Here is a 23609-nt window from a genome sequence, read left to right as displayed (position 1 = left end):
AGCTGAGCTCCAAAAAATTGATGCTTTTGAACTATGGTGTTGGAGAAGACTCTTGAGAGTCCCTTGGACTGCAAGGAGATCCAACCAGTCCATCCTAAAGGAGATCAGTCCTGGGTGTTCATTGGAAGGACTGATGCTGAAGCTGCAACTCCAATACTTTGGCCAACTCATGCGAAGAGTTGACTCATTGGAAAAGACCCTGATGCTGGGAGGGACTAGGGGCAGGAGGAGAAGGGGACGACAGAGGATGAGATGGCTGGATGGCATCACCGACTCGATGGGCATGGGTTTGGGTGGACTCTGGGAGTTGGTGATGGATGGGGAGGCCTGGTGTGCTGCGATTCATGTGGTCGCAAAGAGTTGGACACGACTGAGCGACTGAACTGAACTGAACTGAGGGAGCTCCCTGGTCATCCAGTGGTTAGGACTCAAGAGCTTTCATTGCCATGGCCCAGGTTCAATCCCTGGTCAGGGAACTAAGATCCTGCAAGCCACACAACCCCCCCCCCAAAAAAAATTATACACACACACAATATAATACCTTTTGAGAACAAGTTTCATATATTGAGAAATGTTTACATTACCATATTGAGTGAAAAATGTAGGGCACAAAATTTCACACAAGATAAGATCAAAATTATGCATAAAATTCTATCATGAGCATGCACTACTTTCATAATTTTGGTGTGAAAAATATTTTTAAAAGGCTTTGAAAAAAAAAAAAAAAAGGCTTTGATATTTCTGATTGTGGTTACTATTCCACACAAATAAAAATTATGCTAGTGAAACAAATTTTATTTCACTCTTTCATTTTCCTTTTGTTTATCTCCTTTCTTAGCTGCAGACCTGGGCAGTTAATGTGACTCTGCACCAGTAGTTTATTTAGTTTCAGAGATAATCTCTATTATTATTTTATTTTCCCTGAATATAAATGAATAGTATACCATGCTTTAAGCAACCACAATTCATAAATATTTAGATGCAATATGCATTCATATATAAAACATAGCAAACAATTAAGGTAACCAAAAAATGTCTGAATTCCTCTAGAAAGCACTTCCTGAAACATTTGTTGAATTTACACTTCGATCTGCAGAGACTAGACTTACACACAGTATATCTATGCAACATCAGTTGAATCTATGTAGATCAATGACATACATTTTAAAATTACTGCAAATAGGCATTTAGAAGAAAAAGAGTAAAGCCTTCTAAGACTTTCTCTAATCTTTCTCTAAAATGCTCTGATGATCTATGATCAGTATTACAACCAATGTGGGATGGAAATAATAAGTAATTAGACAAACAAACTATTTACTTTAGGAGTTCCCTGCTGCAAACTGGCTTACTTGTCAAGAGGCCAGAAAGGGAACTTACTTTCCACCACAGCATCCCATGCAGGACATAGTGGCCACCCCTACGACAATAAGGTTGGCTTTCGCTAGCAATCTGAATAGACTCTCTCTCCTTTGGATGACAGTAAAGAATGGGAGGAGAGAAAAAAGCAGAATGTAAGGAAGTAAAGAAAACAGGGTATATGTGAAAACTTCACTTTTTTTTGGAGTAACTCTGAGTTTCTAAGAGTTTTGAAAGACTTCAATGTCTTGAATAGAAGTTAACCTTGCCCACTTATGCCTAATAATGAATCCTCAATCAGTGCTTATGTTTAAATGACAGAGTCATCTCTACCAACAGTACTGACCTTCTAAAATCACAAAGGTCAAGTATGCCTAAATTTCCAAACTTAATAAGATCATTCACCCTTGAAACAAAAGACACGTTTTAAGAAAGAACCAAATGACTTAAAAAGAAACAAAAAACACACAGTCACAAAGACACACACACACAGACACACACACACAGACACACACACACGTCCCTGTAATTAGTCTTCATCATAAAAAGGAATAAAGCCTGGAAGAGTGGGAGGTAACCATTTAATGGGTACAGAGTTTTCCTTGGGGGTAACAAAAATATTTTGGAACTAGACAAGAGTTGACAGCTCCCCAACATTATGCCTATATGTCACTGAATTGTTTATTTTAAAGTGGTTAATTGTATGTGAATTTTACCTCAATATTTTAAATTGTATGGTCTCAAATAGTTATTGTCATTCATGGTTTGGTAAAATGCATGATTTGAAAAATGTCACCAAGTACAGTCATTTCAAAACTTCTCAGCGCCATTTCAGATTGTAAATTAGTGAATGCCGTTCAGTAGCGGTGTCTGCCTCAGCCATGTGTTAGATCAGACTTGTTTTCCAACCAAGGCAGCAACAACAGGCAGTCGATTTCAGTCAGGTAAAAAAAGTCTTGCTATTTTTCATCCAGATAAAAGAGAATGGATGGTTTATTTTCTTTTTAATCAATAGCTCCCAGACACACAAATGCTACTCTTTCGTAAGAGTAAAATATCTTCTTGCATAGAAACTAGGAGCGGTTTTTCCTAACTGAGCTGAGGAGGTGTTCCATCAAATTCTTCAGACTGCTGGCAGTATAGACAACAAGGCAATTTCATGGTTTTAAAAGTTAGATTTTTATCTCCAATATTCATATTTTCCATTAAGAAACCACTTGTGGGACACTTAATGTAAACTGTTCAATGAGGATCTACTTTTAAATTCCTGGCATCATATTCACGGAACATGATGCGAAAAGAGTGACACAATCAAGTAGGCACTTCTCTATTTCTAGTTTTTGTTCTTTGCTTTTTAACCATATTCTTTTTTTCCTCTCTCCTTGAAAAACCACAAGGTATTAGAACAAGTTACTCGTTGGCCACTGGGATGTTATGGGGATGAGTACAAACTTGGTAATGTATATCCTTGTTCCTGTTCCATATATTCTTGGTAACATATAATTCTCAAGGCATTAATTTTCTTGGTTTATGCAAATATATATTTTATGAAAATTTTTGGAAAGACTGTGACATCCTTTTGAAATTTTTCACTTTTCTCATCTGGAGCCAAGGGAATTAATAAAAGAAAAAAAAATCAAATTCACTACAGATGCTTTCTTTAGCACTTTAATAGTACTACCATGTGCCAGGCACGGATCTGGACACTTATAATCTCACCAGTAACACTGTGAAGTGGGTGCTATTCTTATCATCACATCAGAACTGAGAAGCTTGTCCAAGACCATACAGCAGACACATAGCAGACACTGAACTTGAACCATGACAGGCAGATCCTGGAGTCCCTCTGCTTTCCGTCATACCGGAGCGTCTTGCATAGCCATTACTGGTTGCCATGGTGTCATGACCAGGATAAAAGGCAATGGCTGTGGAAATTTTCTCTTGTTTCTCCCTACCCTACCAGCAAAGCCAACAGCAGTACCATATACTTGCAAAGCATACTTAATCTCATCTGATCCTTACAACAATCCATTAAGGCAGGGCTGGGTCATGGGTATAATCTCCATCTCGCAACCAGGCTCGGAGAGGTTCAAGAACTTGCCACAAATCACACAGTTTGTGAGCGGTAGGACTGGACTCCTCGCCTTTAGCTTTTGGAATCCCATTCTAGGGCTCCTTCCACTACAGATAGTGCTTTAAACCTAGAGGAGCCCAGCAAGCACTATATGATAGAGGTGGGTTGCAGAAATCAACATAAATCCAGCACACAGGAAATTCTGCTCTCTCTGCATCAGTGCAACTTTACACTGGTCTATCCAGTCTTGCAGGACCTCTATATGGCGGTTTATTAGACTGAGAGTTGGGCAAGAAATGAGAACCAAACAAGGCTGGTAGTGCCAGGACTACCTTACCTTCGAGCAAGACAGAGAAGAAATAGCTTGGCCAGAAGAACCAGGAGCGACAAGCTTCCAGTGTCCTACTTGTTCAGTGGCTCATCAAGAAAGTTGGGCATTTCTGTGCCTACTCCTGAGAGTAGTACAATAGCAAAAAACTGGACCCAGGTCTTCCTGGGGTGCTGCACACATCAGCAATGGTCTCGCAGCTCAGCCCTTCCAACTTGCTTGATGAGTTTAGGATGTACTGGGGGTATACTGATCCCACTAGAGAAGACAGTTACTTGGTCTCAGGGGAGAGAGACCAAACTGAGTTTATCCAACAGAAATTCTCATTCAGAAAATGGATGTAAGATTAACCTAGTTCTGGGATGATGTTCAAAATACTGAACAACCAGTAAAGCACGGGCACTTAACCAGTCAGGAAGACCCCCTAAGACCTAGGGGCTACCTGCTCAGCCAGATGCCTCCCCACTAACATCTGGATTGAGGGGAGATGGAGAGGAGCAGAGTGTGGGGCCAGCAGGGCATGGGGTAGTCATTAATGACCATCTAGTACATACAGAATGAATTAGCTCTATAGTCCAGGATCCTCGGGACCATGGATATTAAAAATAGCATGTTAAATGGGGAATATTCAAAGAACCTAATGAGTTAGGGACTTCCTTGGTGGTCCAGTGGCTAAGACTCCACACTTTTAACGTAGGGGGCACATGTTCAATCCCTGGTTGGGGAAGTTCAGCAGGGTGTGTGGTGTGGCCAAAAACAAAGACCCTAATGAATTATAATGGGCTTTCCATGTGGCACTAGTGGTAAAGAACCCACTTGCCAATGCAAAAGATGTAAGAGATCCAAGGCTGATCCCCGGGTTGGGAGGATTCCCTGGAGGAGGGCATGGCAACCCATTCTAGTATTCTTGCCTGGAGAATCCTCATGGACAGAGGAACCTGGCAGGTTATGGTCCATAAGGTCGCATAGAATTGGACACGACTTAGCATGCAATGAATTAAATGTCGATTTTCTCCTGTGCATTTGATAATAACTAAGATTTTTAAAAAGCAGCAGAGATTCCATCTTGGAGTAGAACTGGAGTTGAATTAAAGTAATCAATGTATCAACCAATCAAAAATATGTGTTAAGAGAGTTGGAGAGTTGGACCATAAAGAAGGCTGAGTGCCAAAGAATTGATGCTTTTTTCAAACTGTGGTGCTGAAGAAGACTCTTGAGTGTCCCTTGGACAGAAAGGAAATCAAACCAGTCTATCCTAAAGGAAATCAACCCTGAATATTCATTAGAAGGACTGATGCTGAAGCTGAAGCTCCAATACTTTGGCCACCTGATGTGAAGAGCTGACTCATTGGAAAAGACCCTGATGCTGGGAAAGATTGAGGGCAAGAGAAGAAGGGGGAGACAGAGAATGAGATGGTTGGATGGCATCACCAATTCAATAGATATGAGGTTGAGCAAACTCGAGGAATACTGAAGGACAGAGAAGCCTGGCGTGCTGCAGTCCATGGGGTCACAAAGAGTTGGACATGACTTAGTGACTGAACAACCAGAGTCTATGAATATAGAAATCACTACTTCTTCTAATAGTAACAATGACAGCTTAATAGTAATAGCAGCTTTACAAAATAATCTCACTTAATTCTCACTAAAATCCTATGAAATTATTATTCTTACTTTCACTTTACAGAAGAGTACACGGAGGCACAGAGGTTAGGTAATTTCTGAATTTAACAAGTCACACAGCTGTTAAAAGAGGCAGACTGGGTCCTAAAGCTACTGGCAGCTTGAAACCCCTGTGTTCTCCACCCTAGACACTGTCCTGGTGAGCAGGATTTTAAGCTAAGTGTAGAATTCAGAGCAGGGAGAGACATCCCACTCCACTGGGGGATGATCAGAAAGTCTTTATGGAAGAGGAAGGGTGTAATCAGAGTTTAGAGGGATGCAGAGCCATAGGTCTATAAAGAGGCCAGAGGTGAGTTCTACTGTGCACCAAATTTCGACTGGAATAATCCACCAAGAGGAAGGAACAGAGGACAGGAGGGCTGGGAAGGGGGCTGAACCACATGAGACTCTGTCCATAGTCAACTGAAGGGCTGAAGCAGGTCATGGCCATTTAGGACAAAAGGAAGTATCTAAACAAAATCACCTTCGGTTTTTGTATCTTTTTTTTTTTTCGGTCACACCTGTGGCATGCAGGATTCTCTGACCAGGGATCAAACTTGTGTTCCCTACAGTGAAAGTACAGAGTCTTAACCACTGGACCGCCAGGGAAATCCCTTTATGTCAGTATTGGGACCGATATACTTACAGTTCTGGGTTCAAACGTATAAAGAGCTCTAAACACTTTAACTTGCCCTGAAAGAAAGGAAACAAAGAACACATGATCAGTTTTTTCATTTCTAAATTTTCAGTGAATAGTATTTATTATCCTTTATATTCTTCAGAATTCCCTAACTAAAAGCCTCTTGAGAAATTATTTTGGAATTAAATGTTTTTTCTACATAGAAGAGTATTTTCTTAAATATTTGTCAAATGAAAGTATGAATAAACACACACCTCTGGGGGGTGATTTTGCTTCCCTCTCTCAAACAACAGGAGCTACCTAATTATTTCTACTTAGCTTCTGTCCTATGTAAAGCCTCTCCAACCCGAAGGTCTCAGTTTAAAAACTGAAAGGTAACAGTTAAACATAAAGTTACTTAATGGGAAAATTAACAGTAATTACATATTCTTAAATCAATGGCTTATGATTTTATATTTTCCAAGAGAAAGGAAAACACCAGGAAGAAAAAAACTACCTGTTGGACAAATCTATGATTCCATTAAGCCCCACAACAGAGTACAATCCACAAATGAGTCATGCTCATGAGAACGATCCTCTGTTCTGCCAAACCATGAACCCACCTGCCAATGCAGGAGATGCAAGAGACACGTGTTTGGTCCCCGGATGGGAAAGATCCCCTGGAGGAGGGCACAGCAACCCACGCCGGTATTCCACGGGCAGAGGAGCCTGGCGGGCCACAGTCCAGGGGGCCCAAAGAGTTGGACACAACGGAGCGACTGAGTACATGACAAAACACAAAACAGCACACATCCTCTGTTCTGCCAAGCCATCTCCCTTTTTAGATGTCCCTTCGCTGCATTTCCACAATACCTGGTATCAAAAATAACTGATGTGCAAGCCTGTCTCATGGGAGGGCAGGAACCCTGACCTGTTCAATCTCCTGGCACCTACCTGGCATACAGTATGAACTTAATAAATTCTTCCTAAATAAATATATAAGAACAAAGGCAAATGGTATAGGAAAAAGCCTACGAATATCAAAATCAAAGACCTAGTTAAAATGTGACAACAGTTCAGTTTCAGTACTGGAGGAAGCTTTAGAGATAACCGCCTGGTCCAAGAGCACCATTAGGGACAGTGGCATCATGGGACACAGAAAGACTACTTCAGAAATTATGTACATTTTAAAGAGAGATAACTGGCAAGGACCACGGTGGGGCAGAGGGGACTCTGCTCAGTACTCTGTATAGGCCTATGTGGGAAAAGAATCTAAAAACAAGTGGATATACGTATATCTACAACAGATTCACTTTCTGTACAGTTCAAAGCAACACAACGTTTAAATCAATCACTGCTGCTGTTTAGTCAGTCATATCCAATTCTTTGCGACCTCATGGACTATAACCTGCCAGGCTCCTCTGTCCATGGGATTTCCCTGGCAAGAACACTGGAGTGGGTTACTGTTTCCTTCTCCAGGGGATCTTCTCCACCCAGGGATCAAACCTTTGCCTCCTGCTTGATAGGCAGATTCTTTACTACTAAGCCACCTGGGAAGCCCATAAATCAACTATATCCTAATAAAAAATTTTTACAATGGAACTTTGTACATTTTTATCTTATTTGTTTTCATTCCTATTTTAACATGTTTTAAAATATAACAGCATAATATAGAATACATATAGGGTTTCCCTGGTGGCTCAGACAGTAAAGAATCTACCTGCAATGCAGGAGACCTGGTTCAACCCCTGGGTCAGAAAGATCCCCTGGAGAAAGGAATGGCAACCCACTCCAGTATTCTTGCCTGGAGAATCCCACGGGCAGAGGAACCTGGCAGGCTACAGTCCATGGGGTCGCAAGAGTTGGACATGACTTAGCAACTAAACCAAAAATACATTATTAGTAGCAGTTAAAACCTTTCACTGATAGAATATTAAGCATTATGAGGGCAAGTGTTTTATGAATGATATATCGAAGTACCTAGCACAATGCCTAGCACATAGGAGGAACTTAATAATTATTTATTGAAGGAATGAAGAATGGATGAATAAAAGAAAGGAACATGCACTCAAAAAGAAGTCTGAAAAACAGCAGATCAAAATAGCACTGTCTAATACATCTTCACATAATGATGGGAAAGCTCTCCACCTGTGCTACTCACACCGAGCTACTGAGCACATGAAATATGGCTAATGTGACTGAGGAACTCGTTTTTACACATCATTTAATTTGAATTAAGTTAAACTGCCACAAGTGGCTGGTGGCTAGCACCTTAAATAACACAAGTTTAGAACATGAGAAAATGAGAAGTGATGTAATATCCATCAAGAGGGGATGACAAATCAACTCCGATTCATCCACATGATAGAGTCATTTAAAAAGAATGTTGCAGACAGACTTACAGACACTGATGTGGCAAAATGCCTGTAAAATATTCAGTGGGAAAAAACAAGTTATAGAACACCATCCATTTATGTTGACAACACACACACATCTTGATTGGAAACACCGATTACAGGAATCTTCACATTCTACTTTACATACATGGTTTAAATTCATTACTACTAATAAAAGTAGCATGTACTACTTTTATTATCAACAAAAACAAAAAAGATACTTTCACTGGAGGCACAGAGGTACGGAAATCACTCTTTCTTCTGAACACCCTAATATAGAATTGCTGCTCAAATCCCCTGTTACTTACTGTGGCTGCAAAAAAGCATCATTTTTGCAATCTGAATTCTAGTGCCACTTCCAGAAGCAAAAGTGAAAACTCTTTTTCATTTGGAGTTTGTTTTTCACCCCCTATCCTTAGGTCTAAGAAAGGAAACATTAAAAGGAAGGAGAAATATTTTCTGCTGACCTAACTGTCTAAGGGGAGATTAACTATCTTGATTACATCAAACTTTCCAAAAAGAAGTTACACAAAGAAGCATACTCTGGTGACCAAAATCAATAATGACAGAACTTTTTTGCTCCTTTGAGGGCAAGGCAGTGATGAGACAAGTGATGGCTGACTTTGGGAACAATATCCAATGTCAACATAAGGAGCTTAAATTTTAAAACCCGGAGAAAAATAAAATGGAGTGTGACTAAGCTGCTGATTCTTTGTATCTTTTGTGACTATCTTACTATAAAATGTACACAACTAAAAAGAAAGTTGGGAGATTTATTCATCTCTATTTATACTAAGCAGAGAGTATCAGGCAACTCTTCAGGCCATCACATGAGGGAATGTTCTCTTCATGTAATGCTGCAGAAAACACTTTCACATACAAATCTTTTAATCAATTAATGTTGAGAATTAGCCCCTTGAGGATCCCTTTGAACCCATATATCATAAAAGTCCAAGGCCTTAATTTATTCCATCCTCAGAGCTGAGTCAAGTTGAAACAAAAGAATACAAAGAACAGGCAGAGGTTATGAAAGAATACCATAAAGAGGAAAAGCAGGTGACTTTCATGATTATAGTTTACCAACCATGGGTAGAGCCTTTCAAAAAAATACCAATTAATAACACTTAACTCACTGATCATTCTTACATCATGTTTAACTCAACTGTGTGCAATGTTCTATAGGTGTACAGGTTTACACAGAGCAGTGAAAGGAAAAAAATCACGGTACTCTGTATTTCTATAGTATTGTCCTTGTGTGTGTGTGTTCAGTTGTTTAGCCACGTCCGATTCTTTGCAGTACCATGGACTGTAGTCTGTCAGGCTCCTATGTCCATGGAACTTTCCAGGCAAGAATACTGGAGTGGGTTGCCATTTCCTCCTCCATGGTATCTTCCTGACCCAGGGATCAAAACCGCGTCTCCTGCATCTCCTGCATTGGCAGGTGGATTCTTTACTAGTGCCACCTGGGAAGCTTGGTATGGTCTTTGCAGACATTGAAGAAAAAAAAAATCTTAATAAATCATAGCACTGATCACTTCCAAACATATTTAATGAAGGCGGATTCACAATGCAAAATAGTTGTGTTCTTGTATATTGCCGAGAGGCTAAATCAGATGCTTTCTTCAGGTGCCCTCCCTCTTGATCATTTTCTCACGTGAGTCTGGTTACACACCACAAGGGAGAAAGTGGAGCCAAGAAGATGGCATGGATTGAATTCACCCTGAATCAAGACTGGAAACGGGCCGATCTTTTGCCTGATGCTTTATGTGACTCTCATAAACATGAACTAGCATGTGAATGGTACTAAGGATTTCAGTAGTAACATAAGCAAGATAAGCAAATTCCCATGACACCAACAGTGGCCGGCTCCTTACCTTGCCAGGCACTCCCTTCTCTTTTCTCTGAAACCCCACCCAGACCCGTAGTGAAGAGCTGAGTCTACTAGTCATAAGCCAAACACTGTTTTCCTCTAGAGTTAGGCTGACTGTCCCTGCTCCCCTCATCCACACTCTCCAACTTCACTAAACTAATCCTTGTCCAGAGTAATTGAGGCTGATGGAGTAGAAGGGGATCTGGGGCAGGGACCTGAAATGGCAACAGATAAGAGAATGCACTGTTTCTGAGGTCTGCAAAAAGAATACATATTGTTACACTAGAAGGACTTGGGGCTTACAAACCCAAACACAAAATTTCTACTCTACTTTATTCTCTGTTGATGAAAGAGTCAAGAAGCTGCTAGTCTGAGCCACTATGATAGCAATAAACGGTGACAGCTCACTACAATGGATAAAAATACCATAAACAGCAAGAGAATGACTATTCAAAATATCAGAACTAACAGATCAACTATTTCATTTATATTCAGCTGAAAAATGTTGGGAGGCATGAGACATTTTAGATGGACTTCATTTAAAATGGCTATGATAACTACCCCACACTGACTATGATAGTTAAATCTAAAAACACTGACAACGCAAAGTGTTAAGAAGGATATGGGACAACTGGAATTCTCAGACACTACTAGTGGGCGTGTAAACTGGTACAACCACTACAGAAAGTTACTTGGCAGTAGCATTAACTCTTTTTTTTTTTTTTTTTTTTAACAAGTCTTAACATGTCTTTGAGATCCTAAAAGCATTCTGAGGAAGAAAACCATCCTAATATTGCATACAAAAATGACCCCTCCCAGATGGTATTACTATCCCCAGGGTACACTGAGTCTCAACATTTTTAAACTGTAGATCATGACATATTAGTAGATGGCAAAACTAACTTAGTGGTTTTTAAAAATACTAAATAAAACGGAAAAGACCAGAGAACACTGCACATAATGGAACCAATTATGATTTTGTGAAACTTCTGTTTCACTGGGACGGGACAGATGAGTAGAGACATGAGTGTTTATTTTAGAAATTTACCAAACACACATTTTGACATAATGCCAAATGGTCAAGTATTAAAATCAACATTTACCAAAGCTAAACCTTGCCTTTACAGAATGAACTGCTGGGAAACAAAGATAAATCTGAAATTTTATTCAAAAATTAATTATGTTTACAGTTTTATTATCAAAAATTCTAGTAGACCCATTTTTAAAGCTTGATATAAAAGGGCAGGAACTATAATTCCTCAGCATTGCTAACTGTAGCCTGAATGAAGCTTCTGCAAAACTAAATAAACATTCTCTATAAAATGAGGTCTGTGTAAAATCAAGATATTATGGTGCTAGTTCTGCTAGCATAGTTTTTGTCTGTGATGATTCGGCCACAAAGTTTGTAAGGTCCTTCCTCCCTAACAGAAACTTACTGGGGTCAAGACTTACCTCCTCTGCATCTCCTGGGCTTAAAGATTTGCTTAATGCTGGTGATGCAATTTCACTGAAAATTCCATAAAGAGACAATGGTTTCCCCCAAATTATTAGGGATCATATTCTCTCAACAGTGTCAATTCACATCTATGATCTTAACTATTTATATAATAACATTTGGACATTTAAAATCCATAGCCTCACAATCATCGTTAATTACCACAATATTTTATTCTCCAATAAAAACGTACACTTATACTTGCAGTTGACTGAGAGAATTTTCAAATATAAAGTACAAAGAGGATATCAGAACTAAATTAAAGTTAGAGTATATACTTGTCTTTCAAAGTAAACATTAAGAAAACAATAAATCCAAATGACATGCCTTATTTGCATCACTAGCATGGCATGAGGAATACCTAAGCAATCTACAATCCTTGATAAAATACAAGGTGTGCCAAAAATGACACTGAGGTATGCATTTCACCATTTGGTCAGTCACCCAAAGCTGAATGGCAGGTTTTGGAAGAAATGTGAGGCAAAGGTAAATTTCTGTGTACCCCTATGCTCATGTGTATCTGTGTGTGTCTATGCATGTGCATTTTTTAATGTACCAGGTCACTAAGTAAAAGATACATCTTTTACTGGAGGTCAAGGTCAAAAAAGTATGAGAGTCACTACTCCAGACTATCTGATCAAGTTAAAGATTTGCTACAGGACTCTAAGGAATGGGTAATATTCTTTTATTTTATGAATCTCAAAATTCAGCTAACATATAAAATATAATATTCTCTCATCACCCCCAAACCAGATATTCTAACCATTTTAAATAATTATAACCAATTGAAAAGAAATAGGAAGAAAATTACTTCAAAAAGTGAAAATTACAGAAAGAAAGAACTTATTTTATACATATATTCCTCACATTTATTTACGTGAATACAGGGAGTACTGGGCTTCCCCAGTGGCTTGGCAGGTAAAGAATCTGCTTGCAATAGAGGAGACACAGGAGATCTGGGTTTGTCCCTAGATCGGGAAGATCTCCTGGAGAAGGAAATGGCAACCGACTCAAGTATTCTTCCCTGAAAAATCCTATGGACAGAGGAGCCTGGTGGGCTATAGTCCAAAGGACTGCAAAGAGTCGGGCGCAACCAAGTAGCTAAGCACAAGCAGGGTGTATTACTCTTCTTACTTTATCTCATGTGGGTATGAAAAAAAAAATGTCTCAGGGTAAGTAACAATATTACTATTATTTCCATGAGGCATGTTTAAATTATTCTATTCAACAAGCATGATGAAACAGGATGTTTTCTGTTCGAAAACAAAACAGAAGGAGCCTGTGTGATAGTATCCAAGAGTCAAGGCCATCACTTCCATTGCTGGGGTGAAAGGAAACAGCTGTGTTCTGTTAGGTCAACATGCAGCTCCCATGGGCTTTGTGGGCTCCAACGCCCATAAATAGGATGGTCAGCTCAGAACAGGCTTCTGGGTGAAGATCTCTACTCTTGTCAGTCCACAAACGTCCACTGCTCTTGAAAATAAAGTGTTTTTCTTGCAAAGAAAATCACTATGTGAGTACAGCAATAAGCTGCTCCCTTCATACTTATATTCTTGGATGAGTTAAATCAAATCCAACGAACTCTATTTACATGCACCTTTAAAGGTTGTAACTAGCAGAAAAGACTATGGATGTAATGCTTTCATCTCTCCTCACTCCAGCACCATCTCCTTCCTGCTGCCCTCTTACGTAATCCAAAAAAAAAAAAAACCAAAGGATTTGAAATGTGTCTTGATTTCAGCTGCAGGAATGGCAGACTCATTAAAAACAGCAGCCAGTGTGTTTTCTGACAAGTGGGTTCTGTTTATTAACAGTGTGCGTTTCTTACCCATTTTTTCCTTTGCCTATACTTTTCAATGCCTTTTGGCAAATTTTGTTATTTTCACATCTGCTGGTTATTTTTATTTCTTCTCCTCAGTATAGCATAAAAGTCTCTAGGAGCAGGACTTTTCAAATGACAAGTTCACTGCCAATATGTTTTGATGAGTTTAAAATAAAGAGGAAAAAAAGCAATGGTCCGTAAAACTCTTCATCTCAAGACACCTTGCTTCCAAAGTCAGCATGGGGAGATCTCGGGGAAGAATGGAGAAAATTCTTGATTTCAGTTCTTGGAATTTAAAGTAAAAAGGCTCCACTGACCACAGCACCTTCTAAGAAGGGACAAGGTGAGTCTGGGGACCAACTCGTGATGGCAGTGCCTGTTTTTATACAACCTGTGAGCTAAGAATTAAGAATGGCTTTACATTTTACAATTTGAGCCACTGGGGAAGTCCCAAGAATGGCTTTATATTTTAAATTGGCTGGGAGGGAATGTCATTTCATGGCATATGAACATTACCTAAAATTCAAACTATAGTGTTCATTAATAAAGTTCCTTTGGCACGAAGTCAGTATATATATGTCATCCATGGCTGCTTTCCCACTACCATGGCAGGGTCAAGTGGTTATAACAGAGACCATCTGCAGCTCACAACACCTAAAATATTTACAATCTGTACCTTTACAGACAAAGTCTGCTGCCCACTTATCCAGTGAAGGACAAGTCAGACCAAAGGAGCACGGGTCACAGCCTGCGGAGGCAGTAGGTCTGCCTCACTGCCCTGCCAGCAGCCTGGGGCTCAGCCTTGTCCTGTGGGTAATGACTGGTTGGGCAAATGAATTATATCCAAGACTGACACAAAATTTCCCAACACGGATCTCTCTAATCCAAAAGGGAATGATGACCCATCAAAGCTCACATTTATGGGACACTTAACACAGACCAGATACCATGCAAAGGGCTGACTTGTAGCAACTTTTAATCATCAAAACAATCCTGAAACATAAGTACCTTATTCACACTATTTTACAGCTGAGGAAACAGGTTAGAGTGGGTAAGGAGTCCAGGTCCACACAGCTAGGAAGTGCCAGAAATGAGGTTTAAACCCAGGCTGTCTGGCTCATGCTCTGAACACTATGGACGTGGCTCAGAAAGATCTGAGCTTGTATTGCTGGCACACTGGGATTAAATGGATTTAAACAGATTTATAAATGTAAAGTACATGTAAAGTGGGCTTCCCTGATGGCTCAGATGGTAAAGCGTCTGCCTGCAATGCCAGAGACCTGGGTCCAATCCCTGGGTCGGGAGGATCCCCTGGAGAAGGAAATGGCAACCCGCTCCAGTACTCTTGCCTGGAAAATCCCATGGACGGAGGAGCCTGGTAGGCTACCGTGCACAGGGTCACAAAGAGTCGGACACGATTGAGTGACTTTACTTACTTTTTTTTTTTTTTTTTGACTTTACTTACTTATATATGTAAAGTACTAAGTGCAGTTTCTGAGACACTGTATGTACCCATGTTAGCTTTTATTAATTACTATAAATTTTTACTTTATCCCTTGTGTTTTTATCTTCACTGGCAAGACAGCCTTATCAAAACCCTATATATTATATATACATCCTTTATATTATATATATACCCTGTATATCCTGTATATTAGTTTATCATTTATAATACCCCCAGAGAAGCCAAAATGCTTTTGTTAAGCAAACAAAGCATAACATCTAATATTACATACCTTGTGTGTGCTTTGTTTAGTTGCTCAGTCGTGTCTGACTCTGCAACCCCATGGACTGTAGCCCGCCAGGCTCCTCTGTCCATGGGATTCTCCACGCACAAATAATGGAGTGGGTTGCCATGCCCTCCTCCAGAGGATCTTCCCAACCCAGGGATCGAACCCAGGTCTCTGCACTGCAGGCGGATTCTTTACCATCTGAGCCACCAGGGAAGAATATTATATTCTTTAGTGGCTATTAAAGAATTCAGTGAGAGTTTTAAACCTCACTGTCATTTTGAAACCCATAGCCAGTGTCCTTAGTCAGCTCAGGCTGCCTCAACGAAATACCATGAACTGGGCACCTGAACAACGGACATTTACTTCTCACAGTTCCAGACAGAGGCTGGGAAGTCCAGGATCAAGGTGCTGGCAAATTTGGTTTCTGGTGAGAGGGCTCTTCCTGACTTGCAGATAGCTACTTTCTCACCACCTGCTCACATGGCCCTTCCTTGGTACGCACACACATAGATCTCTCTCTCACTCCTTTTAAAAAACCACAAATCCCACCAAGTGGGTCCCAACCTCATGACCTAATCTAACCCTAATTGTCTGTAATGGCAATGAATACAGAATTACAGAAAAACAGAAATGCATGAACATATAAAGGTATACATACATTGGAATACAGGTTATCACAGTAATTAATAAAAAAAGGATCTATTATGACCTTTATAAATAAGCTTTTGGAAGATATGCTTACACTTTACAGATACATAATGTCACGGGTGGTAATATTATATATACAATCAGCTATGTAAAATAAAGATATGCGTAGGAGAAAAACTGGAAGGAAACAACACTACAATGTCAACACTCATTTCTGGGTGATGGAATTCTAAGTCATGTTTATTTTCTTCTCTATTTTCTTGTCTAAAAGAAAACAAATCCCATATATAACCAGGAAAAGGTGGTCTAGTTTAATGTCCTACTGAAGGACAACCAAAAATTTATGTGCACTTTATTTATCAGCAGAGTATTTATTAATATGAGTTCTCTTTTGTCCTCTTGGACTCATTACCAAAAAAAAAAAAATTTATGGGTGGAAAGACAAACAACTGTAACGCCAAGTATGCTCACAAAAGTGAGAATACAGGGATCATGTAAGTAATACAGACAGTGAGTAGATTCTTAGGTCAGTGCTGGTCGTATGAGAGATGGCACCTACTTTGTTTTTGGAAAAATAATAGGTGTTGCAAAGAGGGGCAGGTGGCAGGGTAGGGCAGAGCAGAATACAGAGCAGAACGTAGAGAGAGGGGCTGGAGGCCAGAAAGGGTGAAGGGTGGCCTAGGAATGTCCTAAAGATCAACAGGCCTGAAGCCTGCAGGAAAAATGGTGAGAGATTAGGCTGGGGACATGAGTGCAGACGGGCTAGAGCGTTCTCAAATGTTTCTGAGACCCATAACAAGAAACATTTTGCATATCAGGACCTGGGAAACACACACTCAAAAAACAAAAAATGTTTCAGAAATACTTATCATAACATTTATATATGAATGTATATAACCTGTGTTTAGACATCAAATGGGAATTTTTCAGATTTAGATATCTGGTACTCCTTGCAAAAATAAAATACTCTCAGAATATATGAAAAATGGCCTTGGAAAGTATCCTATTTTTTCAAGAAGTTTGTTAAAAATTTGAGCAAATAATATATGGACAAGCTTACAGACTTCATGAATGACTAATTCCTTTGGAAATTACAATTGTACATAGGAAATAAAACTCTGCAACAATAACAAAACAAACGGTCTTAGTCCTCTATAAAGACAAAAGCTAGCAAGATAACATGATGATAAAAATGTCTCCTTTATTTAAAGCAGAACCCCTTTAAAACCTGATATAGGGACAAAGATATATACTGTATTTAAGAAAATGATTAGAGAATCTCTAGAGACATAGAACAGAGTTAAAGGACTCACTTCCTACTTACCCAACAGACACACAGGGGTCAAATCTGTAGTGAGAGCATTTTACTATTTCTAGTTAATCCTAAAACTCTTGTATAATACACTCTGGATGAGTGAAAAACATTATCAAACACAACAGGAAAACGTAATAAGTGGAAGCAAAGAGTACGAAAAAACTTTGAAACTGAGTCTCTCTCAGTTCAGAAAAAAATAATTCAAATTTTCTTTTACAGCACATGAGAGACTCTAAACAAGTAAAATTGTAACAGAACCAAAAACAGGAAAGTGAGTTCAGAGAAGTCACCTATATGAAACCAACAAGATGTCTAAGCTATTCCAAGATCATCGACTCACTAAGCTATTCCAAGATCATCGACTCACTAAGACAACAGCCTTTAAACTGGAAACTGTTTCCCTAATTGCATTCCTTCTCAAGTCATACACCAATGCTCCTTCAAAAGGTTTGTGAAGTGCTCCCAAGGGTCACGTTCCTGGCGTGGAAGTGGTGAACCTTGCCTGGTGACCCCAGAAAAGTTGGACGTAACACCTCCGTTGGAAGCCACACCCATCGGCCATCCCAGGGTCAGACCTGGCATTGCTGAAGACTCGGCCCCAGAAAGGGGATGTGCTCGGTTATGAGTTCCTCCACCCAACTCAATCTGGTTCTGAGAGTCAACACTGTTTATGGAAAGGAGGGGCTACAACTGGAAGGTCTGGAAAGACCCAAAGAGTCCAAAGGACTCCTGGAAAAGGTCAGGGGAGAATCTTAACCCAAACAAATGTTCAGGTATTTTTCCAAACCAGATTAGCTGTTGGGAAGACAAGGGAGTGAGAATTAAGTCCTGAGGATTTCCCCAAAGGCTAGACAGAGACAAACACAAAGAGCTGTAGTTTTCTGGAGTTATAATTAAAACAGGATAATTACAGGACCGTTCTTAGGAAACTCTTCCTTCTACTTGAGGCCTTGGGTGGAGCTGTGATAAAATTCCTGAGGGTTACATACTTACTTTCAGGGACTAACCTCAGCACTCTAAGACCCAAGGCAAGCTGCTTATGGATTTTTTTTCTTAACTCTTTTTCATTAATGGATGTCCACAAGATCATTTCTCTTTTTCAGAAACCTGGGGTCATAGGGAATTTGGAATTTGTTCTTAAAACTTCTAGGAAAAGCTCTGGTCCCCTCCCTTGAGCTTGCAGAACTATCTGCTGTTTATAATGTGGAAGGGTAGACAGTGAAAATAACTGCTCTGCCCACAGGGACGGAAGAGGGGAAACTCTGCACTCTCTAGGGCTTGGCTTTCCACCAATATTCAGTGGTCACCCAAACTGCAGGCTTCCATAATAATTACTAGGAATGTGTCCTCCTTCAGTACCCACCATCTAGACGTAGAAGTGCCCTGCCTTCTTGTCATCTGTCCTAACAAACTGCAGTCCCTTATCTATAAAGACATTTAGTGAAAAATTAACACTCAAGAGCACTATAATAATTTTCAACTGTGAACCAAATTTTTTGTATTTGAGTCTAAAGTTACAGCAATAAAACTTATTTCCATTAGTACAAGTCTACGTTCTTAACAGTGCCATTGTATCAGAAGCCCTGTTTACAGTATGTAAATGCTATTTTCTTGAAAAAATTGGTTTCTTGTGTCAGATCCACATAACTGACAGAATAAAGGGTGGGCTGAGAATCACTCTCTTAGAGGAGGACTACCAATCAACTTTTAGAGAAAAGCATTGAAAACCCTCCTTTCTGATAAAGAATCCACTTGCCAGTGCAGAAGACACAAGGGTTTGACCCCTGGGACAAGAAGATCCCCTAGAGTAGGAAACGGCCACCTACTCCAGGATTTCCTGCCTGAAAAATGCCATGGACAGAGGAGCCTGGCGGCTACAGTCCATGGGATCACAAAGAGTTGAACATGACTAAGCACAGGAGAACTTGATTTTCTCCGTGTGCCTGCTCAGAGCTCTCAGGCTCACTTATCTAGACCATATCTAACTACTGAGACTGGGGTGGGGGAGGGGGGAATGGGTAAGAAGCCTTTTAAACTTTACTTATTCCAACTGCTATTTATAAGCTAATGAGTTTTATATTGTAATACCTGATTCATAACTAAGCTTAGAAAATGAGACTATGAGATCTCTGGTTGTGCCTGTCTATACGTTTATACGTGCATTATTCTTGTTTTTACCTTTGGATGGTATTATCAAAATTAATTTATAAGTGAGCACTACTTTATTACATTGAAGGAAATTAAGTGCTTACATAAATTCTCAAAAAAAAAAAAAAAAAAAAAAAACACAAGGTAACTGGCCAGAATTAATTTCAGTTCACATAAACTGGGAAATATTCAATATTACATTACTACTTGGTATCAATGTTTAAGCTTGTTGATCTAATTAACACAGACATGTCTTTAGAGTCACCAACATTAAACATATCTTTATTGTGCCTCGGTTTAATAGAAGTCAAATAAGGCCTTATTATATCTGTTGCAAATTTGTCAGCAAGAAAAATAATTTGGTATGATTAAATTTTTATAAGTGTATTAAATGCTTTTGGATGAACTTTTAAAGAATATGTTTTAGGAATGTCTACTTGAGCATGATCTCTTCAGATATTTGGTAATGTGAAATTTTACAGCTGTGTTAAATTAAGCTTTAAATGATGGAAATCTGTTGAATAGCTTGGTCATTCCCAAATAAAAATAATATACTGAGACATCAATTCCTAAACAGAGAAACTAAAGATTTTTAGGACTATTAATGAATATGCTTGGAGCCACCCTGAGATGTTCTCTATAAAAAAGCAAATGTTTTTAAAATTACCACAGGCATTTATGTTCACCAATCTACAGAATGCTAAAGTAAGACAGTTCATAATTGCTTCATTCTTAGTTTTCACTAGAAATTAAGGTTTTCAAGAGTTGAGGACTCTAATTCAAACATGCAATTAGGGTTAATAGAAATAATAAAAGAAGCATTTCAGTATACAGTAGGAAGCCGGATATATGCTTTCAGTAAAGAGGGTATATGAGGAATAGAATTGCATTTTATTAGGAAAAAGAAAAGAAGGCTGCCTGAGGGCTAATGATTTCTGGATGAAAAAGAAAAAGTAATGGATACAGAAAGTGAGGGGAGGTTTGTGGGAAGTGGACCCTGAGAAAAGAGTTTTGTACATAGTCAGGACTGGCTAAGTTTAGAATAAATTTAATTGAATAAGTATATTTTAAAACTAAGCTGGTCTAAAACTTGGGCTTCTCTCTCTGATAAGAGGATAAGTTTTCTTAAAATATGGATTGCCTTTGATAATAGATTTTAAGTTTCTTCACCTTTTAAGTGATCTGTATTTGTCTTTGAAATATTTTATTATTACTTTTTTTGTGTTTTGTTTGTGTGTGTGAAGTTGCTCAGTCATGTCTGATTCTTTGCGATCCCATGGACTGTACTATTACTTTGGCTAAGTGAATAACTACTGTTTCATGGCGACCCATGATCCTATCTGACTGAGTAGATAGGATATTTTTCTGACAAACTTCAAAATCTTTTGATACTTTTCTGACAAACTTCCCAAATATCAATTTTTAATTGTAGTTCTTTGGACCTCCAGTTAACTTTGAGATGTTTTAGAAGGCCATAATGCATCTCAGAGAGAAATATTTAATTAGTACATTAAATTATTTGGTGAGCATTATTATTACATGAGTAATAACCTTTTAAAATATATATATCCATAATGGATGGATATTATTAATGCAGTATGGATTAATGCATCATTATCATTAATAATGTACATTATTCATGCATTATTAATACAGTACAGTCTATTCTAGGCTTTCCTGGTGGCTCAGATGGTAAAGAATACGCCTGCAATCAAATCCAGGTTCAACCTCTGGGTCAGGAAGATCCCCTGGAGAAGGATATGGCAACCCACTCCAGTATTCTTGACTGGAAAATCCCATGGACAGAAGAGCCTGGCAGGCTACAGTCCAAGGGGTCACAAAGAGTTGGACATGACTGAGTGACTAAAACTGGGGTTATTCTAGAAATTACAAGGAATTTCTAAAAATTTAGTATGCTCTATTCTAGTTATTTTAAAGTGTTGCATGTCACAGCAAATTTCTTATGAACTACATTATGATCGGATATTTAATCATGACTCTTTAAGTCTTTCTGCCATTTATAGACAGTTGTACTCTGCTAAATCTCAAATTATACCGATGAACTGGGTAAGAAAGAATCTTAAGGAAACTTGATGACTTCATCAAAAGTTTAACAAGAGGATTAGCTACTGAGTGAACTGGTGAATACAGTTATAATGCTTATTTTTCTATCCAAAACATTACTAACTTTTAATCTGTGTTTTCCAGATATAAAGAAACCCTTTCCCTCAAACTAATTTATGACTTACCAGCAACTTGATAATTACACCTCTGTAAGCAGAACTGAAATATTTTTCTTTTATCTCTACCTGACCCCTCCAAGGACTGGAAACTCTTAGGCTGCCAGCAGCTTTATCAGATAAAATAGAAAAGCCACCTCCTAACAGGTGCAGGAGTCTGAAGGTACTTTGTAGACCTCAAAAAGGAAGAATTTACCTAAGCCAAAATCTGTGACAAGTCATTGGCTTGGCTTTCCTGGCTCAGAGATGCCTTTTATCAATTGATAAGACTTAATTTGTGAAAAAATTAACCTTGATTTGACTATATTGGAGAAGGAAATGGCAGCCCACTCCAGTATGCTTGCCTGAAAAATCCCATGGACAGAAGAGGCTGGGTGGGCTACAGTCCATGGGATTGCAGAGTCAGACGTGACTGAGCGACTAAGCAGTAGACTACATTTGCAAAAATGAGGGTAATTTTAGAGAAAAAGAGATGTTTCAGTGGATATCAAAATCTAACTCTGTTTACTGAGGTCTGTATTCCCTGAGAATCACTTCTTAGTTCCTTGCTCTTATGTTATACTGTTGTAAAGTTTCACTGAATTATGAGAATGGAACTCTAAGTTTGTTTCTGAAGCTTAACTGAGTAACCTATCTTTGGATGAAGATCAGGTGCTTCCTGACCTGCAACCAGGAGGTTAACACCAGGGTATGGTCATTTAAACATGAAGACTCCCCTCATGCTGGGGAAAAACCATACTAGAGATAACCAGCAGAGTAACCCTAAGAAACTGGGCCGGGTGCCTCATGGACAGTGCCAATATATAATTTCCCTTAAAGATAAGGATTGGTATGGAACAGATTAAGACAATCTGGGAGATAATGGGTCACACCTAATGGAAGTTCTTGACTTAAATTCTTACTTAGGACTTTACTAATACTGCTAGCTAAATTGTTGTTCTCTGCATTACCAAATGTCTGACTCTGGCTCTGACAAAATGAAGTTCCATACCATACCAAGATCAACAATGGTAATAGTGTAACTCTAGATATGGGAAGAAGCAACAACAGGGAATATTTTCCGGGTCCAGAAAAGACTATAAAGACAGGTGGTCCAGACACTTTTGGCTACTGTTGAGCAAGGTCTAGACTAGTAACAGCAGATAGAGTGGCCTGTCAGTGAAATCTCTGCCAGACCCAGGAATGAGCATTCCCAGCACCAAGGGACAAAATGGTCAAGAAATGCCCCCAAACCATAGTTAAATTTATGACCTTGAATGGGCCAAATTGGCACTTGCCATATGCCTTGGCAAGGACTAGGTCAACGGCCACTGCAGCCACTGACCTTCGACACACCCTGAAAGGAGTTCAGGGTGGAGATCAGAATTGAGACACACTGTGCACTGGGAAAAACCGGCAGAACAGGCCTGCAGATAGATACTTTCAGGAGAAGACTTTATGTGCCCCAATTCTTGCATCTTCTCATATCTAGCAAAGCACTAAAATCATTAACAGTGACATCTGCTTTGGCCATTAAGGAGAGAAATGTAACTGAAAGTCAAAATGGAATAGCAGTGGTTCAAATATTGAAGGTAATACTAGGTGACATTATGGATGTGACTTCAGACAAGTCCTTGTATTGCTAAGAATTTGAGTCTTCTGAGCTGTGTCAAATTTGAGATGCTACCAGCCATTCTCAAAACAATGTCTGCTAATAGCTGGTACATGCAGCATTACGGTTTCAAGGTATTCTCTTGTAACTATTAAATTTTTAGAAAATGAAATTGCATTAGATCAGATATTAGCAGAAAAATGAGACAGGTAGTGACCAATAGCTCCTATTATACAGATGTTAATAATACATCTGAAGTTAAAATCTACTTAGATAACAGCAAACAACTGGCTACCTGACTACATAGGTACA

General features: G+C 39.1%; 1 protein-coding gene across 2 annotated transcripts in view; it reads right to left on the bottom strand.

The window, feature by feature from the left end:
- Positions 1-23609, bottom strand: part of OSTF1 (osteoclast stimulating factor 1) — a 56608-nt gene that overhangs the window by 22553 nt on the left and 10446 nt on the right. For both annotated transcript variants that reach the window (XM_043891512.1, XM_043891511.1), the window contains exon 2: positions 6067-6113. In XM_043891512.1, the coding sequence (XP_043747447.1) occupies positions 6067-6113 (47 nt within the window). The remainder of the gene's footprint in view (positions 1-6066; positions 6114-23609) is intronic.

Source organism: Cervus elaphus, chromosome 29, assembly GCF_910594005.1.
Source record: "Cervus elaphus chromosome 29, mCerEla1.1, whole genome shotgun sequence".
Lineage (NCBI taxonomy): Eukaryota > Metazoa > Chordata > Mammalia > Artiodactyla > Cervidae > Cervus > Cervus elaphus.
This window is presented reverse-complemented; position numbering and strand designations above follow the sequence as displayed.